Source organism: Liolophura sinensis, chromosome 7 (genome assembly GCF_032854445.1).
Source record: "Liolophura sinensis isolate JHLJ2023 chromosome 7, CUHK_Ljap_v2, whole genome shotgun sequence".
Classification (NCBI taxonomy): domain Eukaryota; kingdom Metazoa; phylum Mollusca; class Polyplacophora; order Chitonida; family Chitonidae; genus Liolophura; species Liolophura sinensis.
The window spans coordinates 42279926-42293580 of record NC_088301.1 but is presented as its reverse complement, the minus strand read 5'-3'; the positions used below and the strand labels follow the sequence as shown (position 1 = coordinate 42293580).

Below are 13655 nucleotides of genomic sequence, written 5' to 3'. Positions count from 1 at the left end.
CTTATATGTAATTGAATGTTGTCAAGTTTTACTTCTTTGTTACTTTGATCTGAATTTTTCCTGAAGTTCAACATATGTCTCTCCTTTGTTTTCTTTTTGCTGTCTTTCTTCTCACGGATGCTTGTGTGCTTGTTCTTTTTTTATATAATGTATGATTTGTGTTTTCTTATAGTTTTTGGTTTTTTCATCCCCGTCTTTGTGTTTGTTTCTGTTTTTCAGATTCGTGTAGTTCAGGCTTTTCGCATGGGTTTAGATGCGCGTTACGACAGCCACAGTATGTCATCAATCCATAGCTACCAATCGCTGCAAAATATTAGGATGAACAAAAAAGCTGCTGCAAGCTCCTACCCACCGCCCACAGTAGAATCCTCTTCCCCTGGGGAAACTGCTGCTAACAGTGGCCCTGGGTTAGAAATGTCGAATCTATGATGCTAGCTTGACCCACCATCATATTTCCTCACTTTTACATACGCAGCACTGTATTGCAGAGATCTCTTATTCAGATGTGAGCAGAAACTTGTTATTGTGCCCCATTTTCTGTTTAAGAACAGATCAGAGAACTGATCTATCATAGATCTTGCATCCTGGAAAAGTCTGGCATGTGATAATGCTTCATATGATTACTTTATATTTGTTATGCATAAGGGGTATAGGTGGTTTTTGTTTGTTTTTATCAAAACAGTGGAACATGGCGTCTTTTAACAAATTTATTAGAGTAAGTGGCTGATAAAGTTTATGGCTATCCTTTTTTGCAACTTAATATTAAGCAAAAGCCAGTTTTCCATGGCTCATTTTTTGTATAAACAAATCCATCTTGAAACCATGCACAAGTTTTTTTACTTGAGTGAGGGCTTGTGTATTGCTTAGTGTAGTGTACCCAGATGTAATTCTAATGCTCCGGAGAGTATGCATTGTCCGGTGGTATCACGTTAGCATTTCCTCAGTACGTTGTATTTATAGCTTCTGTTTTCATCTTCCTGTATCTCCCCTGAGTAGTGAATGTTACCTTCATTTTGGCATAGTGTTACCATGTAGTGTTTTGTGTTGTCATATCGCATGCTTTACTCATTATTATTTTTTTTTTTTTGAAGTCATGTATATAGTAATTTACAGGCTATAGCCTGGAATCCCTGCCACCATACCCCACTCTAGTATAACTCACTCCAACATTGGTTCAACTTCAATGTCGTCTACCTTTGCCCACTGAGAATTAATGAACTAGATTGATTTACCTGTAACAAGGGCAGCACTGCTAAACCAGAGCGACTGGTCACTCAGACTATGAAGCATATATGGAAATGTTGGTTATTGCTTGTGTTATTGGGTAACACTGTATTGCCAGTGAAACTGTTGGAATTCACAGACATGTAGGCGTAATTTAGAGAGTGATGTTTTATATTGAATATGTGTATATATTGATTTGTATCAGTAAGTATATACGTTTACGTATATATATATATATATATATATATATATATGTCGAACAATAAAATTTTCCAGACTGGATACGTACCCCACTGACTGGTGATAGTACTTCAGGTGGCTCCTTACTGGTGAAAAATAAGCTTCTTGTTCAGGCTTGATGGCCTCAGCATTCACATGACAATTATGGTGTCTAAATTTGACAGCCCAATATCAGAAATCGCAAGATGTATTGGAGTATTCTTATTTTTAAGCGTGTGAGAATTACATGGAATTTGAAAGAGTACAGAACAACATAAAGATGTGAAACATTTAGGGAAAATTATTCTTATCACCAAAGAAGAAGTTCAGATTTGTTGCATTTAAAGTCATGAAGAAAAAGTAAGCTGGAAACCATCATTTTCATGTTATTTTCTTCTAGGAGCACATGAAATAGAGGTTGTAGGAAATCAGAAAGTAGCCACATGGTATTGTTGCATGATTCATGGAGCCACCTGAAGTGAATAATTTCCTACCACTAGGGTAACCAGGCACAGTAGTACGTCAAATGGCAAAATTCAGCTTCAATGGTAATCAGTATTTTACATGAGGTAAAAATTTCTGTATGATAGCTTATAGACTTTATTACATTTCTTTTATTACCAAAACAAACAAAAAAAAAGAGTTCTTAAAAGGGATAAGGGAGTTTTCACTTAATAACTAGGTATATTTTAAATCTTTATGGAATGCATACCCAAAAATGTAAGATTTCTGAGTGCCCTTACAATAACAACATTTCCCAGGACAGGAGTACAGAGGTATTGAGGTGGATATCTGCTTGGATATATGTATTGTTGACACTATGAATTCACAGCAAACCTTTCCACCTTTATGTTTAAATGTACAAAGGAATTTTTCTGTATATGGGCTTGTATTTGTAAATTTGTTAAGATGTAAAGATCAGGGTTCGAATAATCATGACTGTGTGACCTGACCATTTCTACATTTTGTCACTGCACACCATATGCCTTTCCCTTGTTCCACAACTGTGCATGAGTAGCAGTACAAATTGGTGGTTTTAATTCCTGCTTTAGGATTATACATACATGCACTTATATCATCTAGTTTCTTTGTGGAGGCACTATTTTCTGAACATACTGCCGGTTTGTCTGTTTGTCCATCTGCCTTTCAATTGAATTATGCATGGTCTAAACATACATGATAATTTAACTTTGCACAAAAAGTTACCAAGTAATAAAAAGCACCACACCTCTTTATTACTGATCTTGGAACATGATTTTTACACCTTTTTGTGCACCTTTGGAAGAAATATTCTTGAAATTCCATTTGGAATGTTATGTTCCCTTGTAGATAATTTTCCACCTAAGAAAGTATCACTTTTGCATGTCAACAGGGATTGTTCTTTTTATGATTTCTTTTTTGCTAATGAAATCTTTTCCTGTGTGTTAATTTTAGTATTTTCTATTTTTTAACACAAGATAAATACAGATTTCAAAGTTTCCCAGCTTGTACTAGTATTTGCAGTGGAATATCTTTGAGTAAATTTTAGCAGATAATTGAAATTTTGGTGAAATGTTTTGAGGATAGCATTTAGTGTTTTTGCACTTCAAGCTGAGGAAGCTGGTTTAGTCTTACATGCTTGGAATAAGGTTTATACCATTTTTTATCATTTTTTTGTTGTTTTACTGCCATTGAGCTGAGATTCATTTTCCTTTTTCACTACAGTGGTTATGAAATGTTGATCACAGCTATTTTTCTTCTTAAGAAAGTGGTAGGTCAATGTTTGAAGTTGTTGAATTCAAAATCTGGTGTAATACAAGTATCAGGGACATTATTTAGTCTATTATTGCTATGGAAAGTTAAAGTTTATTCGTGAAAAAAAATTCGTTAAAATGCAGATCGGTCTTTTTCAATTTTAACAGAACTTGGTTATTTTTGTGTGTGTTTTTTAAGGAGTTCGTCTTACAGCATTTTGTTTAGACAGAGGTTGTGAGTTAGTTGTGGGTGTCTTGTGGATGTGTCATAATCAACAGAGGTTTTGTTACTATATGTGTGTAGTAAAGCTTATCACAGGTGTTTTCTTCCACCTGTGTATCGTATCGTAACTTTTTATTTAGACGTTTATCTTAAGGAACTTAATCTTTTCCATAAATTTATAGATAAACATTTGTAGTGGGCATTTTCAGTGCGAGTGAGAGTGAATGTTGGTGCCTCCACTGGTTGGCCTTTTTTCATGAGAGCTGGTGTCTGCCACCATAAGGGGCAGTGGACATCAGTTATAATGTTAATGTAGGTATAGACCAGAGCCTTTCCTACAATTTCTTTGATTCACCACCACTGTTTAATACTTTAAATGCATTATTATATTGATCGTTTTTATGAATAAATTCAATTACAAACATCTACTTCTGAATATGGCTTTCGTTATTTCTGTATTGATTTGTTTTTCATAAGATTTGCTCCCAACCACGAGTCCTTGCATGTTTTTGTTGGTATGGATTGCAGTGCTGAATTCAGACCATAATTGAATGTTTCAAACAACTGGTACCAGGTTGTGATTTTCACTTTGAAGACATTCTCTGTTGAATCATTTTCTGATGAGTAGGTATATAACATACGATTTTTCCACCATGGATCACTTAGCCAAGCTGTACAGTTTATACTGGCATGGTTTGACATGTTCCCTCCATCACGGTATGGCTGAACAAAACTCTCCATTAACAACAATACATCTGAAAGTGGAAATGTGGTTCCAAAGTGCCAGTTACATTTAAGCAAATTAAAAGTGACAGGACAAGTACAGTTGTTTAGAATACCACTAAAATAGTACAAAAGATTTCAGAGTTCACACCATAGGTGTGCTAGTTTTTATTTTGTTTGACCTTTGGCCTTTGTTGTAACCTTTGACTGTGCTTAATGACAGAACTGACAATAAAAACTAGCCGGCATAAGTAGAAATTTATACAGCTGTGGTATGCGTTATCTCAGGATAAATTTAGCCTATTGGAGGGGGGAAATGAGCTGCTCTTGAGCTAATTTGTAAAATATCCAGTCTTGAAGAGCTGCAAGACAGCAGATTGGTCACGCATAATCAGAGAATATCAGTCCAGACACGGATCTCACTGAAAGAATTTCCATATGGCTAGTACGTTCTTCTCGCAAAATACCCATAAAGGCAAGCAGTGATCAATGAACCAGATTCCTGTCATAAGTTAGCTTATTGTTTGATCAGCATTTGTCACATAAAAGCTGAAGGTGATCCAGCTTGGCCCCAGCATCATACAGCTGGAATAAAGGCCTGAGCTGTTCCCACTTGTCCAGAGAATGTTGAGGAATGGAAAGCAAGTCTGTGGTGATTCTACAATCCTGTTGTAACAGTCCATTACTTGAGATCATCAAGAAAATACATGATTAGCTGCCACAAACTCCTGGCCAAGAACTTAATTTAGTACTGTGCGTTGAAAGTCAAGATGCACTTAGTTCTGTAGTTACAGAAATACTGCAAATTGCCTGTATGTTATAATGTTTTATGTTTGGTATATGAATATTCAGACACTTGCACGATGAGTATGAATGTATCTGCAATGTATGAAATCATAATGAAACCCTGATGATACCCATTCACCACGGTTGAAATGATCCCATGGAAGACGAGCTTAATTGTATATCTGTAATGGTGGTGGGAAAAACCATTTCTGCTCAGTTTGAGTTGTCCATATCCATGAGATAGATATAACAAAAGGACATGAAGGCACTAGGGTGCTCAGTTTAATTTCTCTCATTAAACATGTGATTCTTACTTAAACAACTCAGACTGTAATGCAATTCCACAGAAAGCAGAGCCTTAAACAGAGCTCCGCTGGTCATTCACTGTGGTGGTGGGATTATGAATATCGCATGGCTTTCCTTTTTAAGTTCTGATTAGTTGTTTTTACTTATATGTGGGTTTTTTTTGTTTTTTTTTTTTTGGGGTTCTTGTATATTTTTTTCCTTTGGCTTTTCCCTTCCCCAAAGTGTGTAATTGTGGCCTGCTATTGCGTAAGCTGCAGCGAATCACCATAGTCGGCTAGCTCATCACACCTCTCTGTACCTGGTCTGGTGTTGTGCGCCATCGGGTCCTTATCATTTAGTCTTAATGTCTTGCTTTTTCTTTCTGATTTCAGATCCGTGTTGTAAACGCTTTCCAAATGGACTTAGATTCCCACTTGGACAGCTACGACAAACGTAGCCGGCCCTCCGTTATTAGTCTCCAATCACTTCAAAGTCAAAGTCGAGGCGTTTCTAAAAAGCCAACTCTGGCGAGTTCCCCTGAGGCGGAGGAAGGATCAGGTGTGAGGCCTTGGTTCTCGTGGTTCAGTCGCAGTGAAAGCATACCTTACGCTGACGAAACGCCCTGATCTCCCCACTGCTAGTATAGAGCACTGTGTCACCCTCCCCGTCACCTTCGTCTGCCACCACTTCTCCCTTCTCAGGAATTACATACACAACTAACACAAACCATCATGAAAAATGGAAGAAAAAATACCAAAATTTTTAAATTAAAGGATTAAAAAAAAAAAAATAGGAAAAAAAAAAAATAAAAAATAAGTACCAATACTGCCACATCCTACCTTCTTTAATTTTTCAGTTTGCTCTGCATTCTGCATGTCTTGTTGACTTACCTATGGCAGCTTGCATGCAACTTTTGCATGTGCTGTCTCCACGCTTTCATATATCCCACAGTAGTGTGTGCATTTCTGGTTTATTCTGCATGACTCTGAGGTATGTGAGACCGTATCTTATTCACTCATCTTTCATTGGATTGTTTCCACGTCTTAAGTAGACGTGCTTATCTCGGTGCATTTTAGAACTTTGTGCCATTGTACGTTTGTGTTTGCATTTTAACTACATGTATGATGTATATATATATAAATGGGTATATATGATATATTTGTACATATATATGTATTTATCTCTGTATACATGTATGTACACATATTTATATATATTACTCTATACATGCAAAATGTTCCATGTATGTGTGTGAAAATGTCAGACTTACCTTTGCATGAGAGTCTTAAGATTAACATGTTACAACCTGTGCCTGGACATGTACAGATCTTAATAAACCATCAGTTCAGGCAAATCCATAACTTCCTCTGTTCAGGTATGTTTTGGCAACAGATACACTAGGTCTTATTCCAAAGTTTAACTTGTTGCACATCACTGGGTTTTTTTGTTTTTTATTTTTATCTGAAATGCTCTTTAGAACTTTGGAGTATTGGGTAATCACAATGGTACTGGTACTACTAATTAAGGTGTAACCTGAATGATGGTAAATTTTGTTCCTGCACATGCCTAATTCACCTTCCTGCCTTTTCGTCCTGTTTTTTGTTTTTTTTTCAACCACCATGTCATTAAACTCACTTTTATTCCATTCACCAATAATGGCTTAAACTGCTTTGTATGAAATGGCTTACGTGAGATTGAATTATATTGCAATTTTTTCTCGAAATTTTCAGTCTCAATATGACAATTATGTACCATATATATGTATATAAATTTTTGTCCACAATTATGACTTTGTTGTTCAAAACAAAGAAGAAAAAAAATTTTGAAAAAGACCATGACCTGGAAGAAAAATTGTTTTCAAAATTCTTTTTTTATTGTTGCCAAAACAGTCTGAAAGACTGGTCACATTGTTGTTGCCTTTTATAAGAGTGATTTTTGAGCTAATGAGGAATTATATTTCAGATCATATACTGCCTTACCATTCAAATCTTCCAAAGTTGTTGAGCCAAAATAATGGCAGATGGATTCATTGTAGTTCATAACAACATTATCGCTGAACTGGGCATTTCACAATTTGTTGAAATGATGGTCTTGATTTCACTCTTATTTTAGGCGATTAAAATGCCAAAATATTTGATAGTGTTTTGTAATTTATTAATCATGGCATGGGTATCTTTGTGTAACATGTGATCCAAAATTCATATAAAGGTAAGTTGTCAGTAATTGTGGACATGATACAGCACTCTAACAGTAGTTGGTTTGACACTCCAAGTGATTTGTTTTTGCCCTTCACTAAAACCCTGTTATGTTTCACCATTTTGAGTCTCCCGGTTTGACCCATTCCAGTAACCTAACAGCCTAAGATTTCAGTTCATCGTCCACTCTTAGTCCTTGGATATTCACATATTCACTGAAGGCATTTTGGTCTGAAGCTAATCATTATAATTGTTTTTGAGAGAATGAATGAAATACAAATGCTGTGATTATCAAATAAAACTATTAAAGATGCCTTCATATCATCAAGTAACATGTTCACATCATATGCAAATTGTGTCTTCTAGCCTTTAAAATTTTACTCACATCTTTCTCAGACCTAAAATGCAAGTTATGTAATCACTTAATGTTTTCATCTCCTTCAGGAGGAATGTTTTTCTTGTATTTGAAAGACAAACCAGAATTTATGAAATTATGACAGTAATATTATGCCCATTAAAAATGTGCTTGAATATAAATATACATGTTCCTCCCCTCTCAGTCCTATATTCTTTTGTTGTTCCAAGTATTGGTTGGAAGGTATTGTATAAATACAGGTTAGAAGTCCACCCTAATTATGATCAACTAGTGAAAATTGTATGAATGCTCTGGTGTGACATTTTGTAAGTGTGTGCTATTCTGGAACACTGTGCCATTCCATGATGGTGTACAGTTTCATGATGGTGTGCTGTTCCATGATGGTGTGCTGTTCCATGATGGTGTGCTATTCCATGATGGTGTGCTGTTCCATGATGATGTGCCATTCCAGGATGGTGTGCTGTTCCATGATGGTGTGCTGTTCCATGATGGGGTACCTTTTCATGATTGAGAGCCAATCCAGGATGGTGTGCTGTTCCAAGATGGTGTGTCATTCGATGATGATGTACCATTCTATGATGGCATGCTATCCCATGATGGTATGCCATTCCATGATGGCGTGCCATTCCGTGATGGTTGACCACTGTGTGATGGTGAACTGTTTTGTAATGCATTATAGTCTTTGACACCATCAGCAAAGATAAATTGATAGCACATCCAGCTTTATCTATGCTAAACATTGCTTTTGGTAAAAGCTTTCCTCTTTCACAGTTTCCCATCTTTAGAGTTGAATTTCTTTAATATAGAAGAAACATAGCTCCTCATCATGGCATTGTGTTGATGGTGGCACTTGTGGACACTAACCTTGTGTTTGACAATCACTTCCTATGTTGTACATTAACCATTTAGACAGCTTCACCTCCTAACCGAAACTGCACAGTAGAGCACAACTTTCTAATTTGTTGGCAAAGTTTTAACCACAGCATCATGTGTTGCAGTTCTGTCTAGTCTTTGTGCTAATGACATCGAAGTGCAGTTCTCTTTCAAATCAGTTTATGACCTAGATCTTTGCATGCTTCCATCCATCAAGGCTTTTTTCCAAATTAGAGAAGTCCTGTGCCCTACTGTCAACGAGGTAGTTTGTAGTCTTTTTTTTTCAGTTAGATTTTTTTTTCATATTTCTTCATGCTCCTGGTTTTCTTTTCTCCAATTTTTTATTGATTATCAACTGAAAAAGTATAATCAGAGAATTTTAACTGGCAACATGGGCCTATTGCTTGGTCATTTGCAGGCCTTGATCCCTCGACGCACCGAATTCACCATAAACAGGACCTCCAGCCAACTCCGGAGGAGCTGAACGAACAAGCAAAGCTATAATTCGGCGGATTCTTAAAGCTTTTAATTCGTCGGATTTTTGCGCAATTTGCGTGCAGATTAAAGATGTGTGGATTCCCTTGCACAGTTAGCTGAATGATTCAGGGGATTACTGTGAATGTCTCAGACTGTGGAATCAACCGATTGCTTGAGACTTGCTTTTGTCAAAAGCTTGAGGCCAACAATTTCAAGTAATGTACAATTCCTTGGATTTTACAAATATTGATTTCCCTCAGCTTTTTTGATGAAAACATCTGTGAGAGAAGTGACCAGCTGAAAGTAGAAGAAGTGGTAAAATCCCAAAACAAACTGAAATTTTTTCTGTGTCAGGTGGTGATAGAAAGTCAGCAAAGACCATGACATACATGTAAGATCACATGGAAAGAAAAGATGCTGAAGAACATTTGAATAACTAAATTTAAAAAAAAAACAGTAGGAGGAAGAATTAGGTGACTTGTTATATCTCCGTGATAAAGTTATAACACTGGTTTTTCATTCAGTGGTACTGGTAGTTTATAAGTATGGTGTTAGTTTAGAAATTCACCTGTCCGAGAAAATCACTTGTCCTTCACTGATGAACGATGTTTACACGAAAAACTGCATGCTGTGACACATCACCTCCTCATCACTCTCACTTACATCGTCTTGTACTTGTTGCTTCCTTACATTCACTTGCTGCTTTTTTGCATAAACTTGTTGCCTCTGCATTTTTATTTTTTTTTTTTTTATCAGATCTCATTTTGCTTCTCTTACATGTAGTTTTAACCTGTTTTTCTTTTTCTTCTTCCTAACTTAACTAGTAATATATATGTATATATATAGTCCTCACTTCTGCAGCCACTGCCTCACAGTCCCATTTAAATGGTATGGTATTCACGGATAACATTGCCTGTTCCCTTTCAGTACTCATCTCCCTTCTGATTCCCTGTTCTATTTTCCGTCTCTTTTGAGGACACAAATCGCTGTTTAAATGCCGAATCCCACCTCCTAAGGGAGAGCAGTTTGAAGACCCCTTGAACCGTGTGATTTGTATAAAGAAGAAACATTACGTTTCTTCCCATTTGTGGTAATGATTCCGTCTGTTTGAGCCGTTACATCTGCAGTTCCACCTTGCGTGTTAACAATCTGTAGACAGAGCTCAAAGCTTGTTCCTTCCTCTGCCCTGGTTTGTCAGTGTGGTAAGTCTTACCCTGGCAGTGCCTGACCATTCCAGCTTATAGCTGGCTGGTTTGCCACCTCATTCACAGCATTTAATTGTTTGAGTCACTTAGATAGCTCTGACAGACACACACTCCTGGCTACCTTTCCTACCACACCCCAAACTGAATACCCTAGATCATATACCTGATTGAGAAGTTTAAACTTGTAAAAATTGCATTGTCTACTGCCCCTTCTTTACTTATATTTCCTCCAAAGCTTGTGAGTGTCGAAATTATGCCTTTCTACTTTTTTCATTCAGTTTATAACCAATCACTTTGATCAAAATTTGAGCAAAAAAATGGATTTAATTATTAGGTCACCAAGAAATTTTTGCTTTACATTTGCTTTTGATCGTCTGCAGACTCAAACAATACCTGCTGATTTTGGAGTGAAATAGTGTGAATACAAAAGTGAAAAACCGGTTCAAAAAGTAGAAATTTGCCGCCCGCTGCGTTTGTACGTAAAAATTAAGTTTAAAAAATGTCAGTTTTTGGCCAATGCTGTTTTGTGGTTTTGTGAAGCTTGTGTTTCTGTTTACTTATCCTGGCTGCCGTGTGTTTCCTAACCAGTTACTTTTCATATGTTTTTTATATGTTTTTTTTTTCTTGTTTGGATTTTTATATCTTTAGAATATGTCTATATTCCTTTTATTGATATTTCTTAGAGTGCCCTCTTCTCACAATCTGGCTCTTCTGTTTTTCTTCCACTTTTTATGTACTAAATGTTTTTCTACAGCTGCTGTTTACTCAAAGTTACTATATCAGATAACATGTTCATTTCTTTTAATACTGGGACTGTTGCTGTAGATTCAGTTAACTTCTTCATTCACCCTGATGTCTCATACAAACGAACAGCAGATGCGAAATGGAGGAACGACTGCACAACAAGGCTCAATAGATGCAGGAGCCGTTAGTGAAGGACACATAGAGTTGAGACAATGATAGAGTAATGACATCAAACACAACAAGGCTCAAGATATCAGGGTGTACAACTGTGTTGTGTGGAACTGAACGTGTTACCTGTTCAGTCATTGAATTTGTTCAATCAGTCATACACTTCATTAGATAGGAGGACAGAGATTTTGTAGTGACTTATTCAAACTTTTTCTCAGTGTTTCATGTTTTTATATTGGTTTGATGTATGAACAGGTGTACTCACATTTACTGTTGATCGGTAAGATTTGCACACCTGGACTGGTAATTTTTGCACACTTGATCTGTAACATTTGCACATGGCCTTTGCATGGTCAGTTCATAGTGTAGATTTTTTCAAAGTATCTGCTTTTAATAATATAATTGGGAAATTCAGGTGTATTGCTGTAATTAAATTTAAAATAAGCATTTATTGTTTTCGGGGGAAAAAAATGCTGGATAAATAAAAGGAACAAATTGTATGAAATGACTGATTATGATGATTTCCATACTCATTATCAGACATTTTTGTACCGTAATGCCCTCTAGTGGTATGTTCCTACAGTTAAAGATGTGTAGGTGATACATGTAATTTAGCTGTACAACATCAGTATGTCCTTACAGAGCTGTTGGAACAAACTCCTTCATTTTCCATTTGAGGACATCAACAGGTTTATTGACTTAATGTACATGTTTTAAAGTCATAATGTGGATTTATGTAATTAATTATGATACATTTGTTTTGTAAGCTTTACAATTTAGCATTTATAAGCTATCTTTACAGAGCTGCATTTAAATTCTTTTTATTAGAGCCTTACCTTTACTTTTGATCTTGTGTAAGTAGTGAAATGCTTTTCTGCTTTTTGTGCCGTTTCCTTCATTGTAAATACATGCAAATCCTTCACGGATATCCACATGTAGTATTATAGTGTGTATGTGCATTACAACTTGCAGGCAGTTATCAGAGATCAGAATACTTTTTAAACTTCAAGTCATAAATGAGGACTGTTTGTGAAATTTTAATGCTTTATTTGTTATTTATTGAAGTCAGAAATGTACATACATGTATATGTAATCAAATGTCCCATCAGCTCAAGGCTTCCATATGACTCCAGCCTGTGAAATTTTAACTGCAAAACTCTGTGGGGGTGAGAATTCCATTGTGAACAATTCGTGATCATCTACTAGGTGAAGTGTACAGGTGTACAAATCATATGTTATAGACAGAGGACGGATGGATATAATTCTAGGTTAGTTTAGAACCCCAAGTTCATTACGGGGCTAGGAGATAAAGGTGAAAGAAATCTGGAAAAATTTGAATCTCATTGATATACATGTTTTATGTACCGTAATGGAAAATAATTTCACAGTTTAATATTGTTTTGCTGTTTACATATGATTGTTGTTGGAGACCAACACCTACGATTTGGATGGTCCAGTGTATGACACACAGAGGAAGTAGCAACTGTATTGTCTCCAAACTGACAGTCCCAGGTATGGTGGCTGTATTAGGCTGGACTCATCCTCACTGCTGCAGTTGTCTCCCTTCTTGTGCGGTCATTTTTTTTAATTTTTTTTATTCCAGTATAAATCTGTTTCTGTGGTGATCTTTATCTGGAAGGAATTGGTGAAATGTGGATCTCGATTTTCCTGCTTCTAGCTCGGCTTTTTTGAATTCTTGACGTATGAAATAACAACTTTTTAGTGTCTAAATGTAAACTCACTTTAAGGTTTTGTTATTACTGTTGGTGTAGGCTTATACAAAGAACATTTTATTGTTGTTACAGGCAGGTCACTGACTGGACCAGCCCCCAGATGTGTGTTGTGATAGTTGAATTGAATAATAAAATGGATTCTTTTTTGTACTCTAATCTTTGTGTTCTCTTCAAGCTACCTTTGGTATCTCAGACATGACAGATTTTATAGTGAAATCAACATTCAGTTTTACCTTTAATGACAAAATTAATCATTACATCCATCTTTGCAGGCTAATCTGAGGATTTCATCTGATCTGGAATAGCTGTTCCTTAGAGAAAAAAGAAAACAACAGTGAAAACTATGCCTGGTTAAAAATATTTGTACATAAATTAAGGATGCTGTCTACAATCCAGCCAAATGAGCATCACAAGCAAAATAAAGGCCATCAAAAATATACTTGTCTTTCTTGGAAAGTTCTAGAAATAACCACTGTGACAGTAGGCAATCTCCATTGAGCTTCAGCTTTGTGATGTTCTAAGTAATTCAAATGGGTTGGACCCAAATACAAAAAAAAAACAAAAACAGGAAACAGTGAACATTTGTTTACAAATAAGTTACAATTGAGGCATAACAGTCTATCTACAGCTGTCTGATTTACATAGACTTACTATTTAAAAAATTGATTTTCACTTTATCATAGGTCATTTC

The 13655-nt window shown here is 36.1% G+C and overlaps 1 protein-coding gene across 4 annotated transcripts in view; it reads left to right on the top strand.

Moving 5' to 3' along the window:
* The window catches only part of LOC135470134 (plasma membrane calcium-transporting ATPase 2-like), a 92579-nt gene extending 79465 nt beyond the window's left edge, over positions 1 to 13114 (top strand). For 2 of the 4 annotated variants that reach the window (XM_064748899.1, XM_064748897.1), the window contains 2 exons: positions 5586 to 5751; positions 9056 to 13114. In XM_064748899.1, the coding sequence (XP_064604969.1) occupies positions 5586 to 5751; positions 9056 to 9141 (252 nt within the window). In that variant the 3' untranslated portion in view covers positions 9142 to 13114. Of the gene's footprint in view, positions 1 to 219; positions 1427 to 5585; positions 5752 to 9055 lie in introns of those variants that run through there. The other 2 variants (XM_064748898.1, XM_064748900.1) reach the window with 2 other exon arrangements.
* The last annotated feature ends 541 nt before the right edge of the window (positions 13115 to 13655 follow it).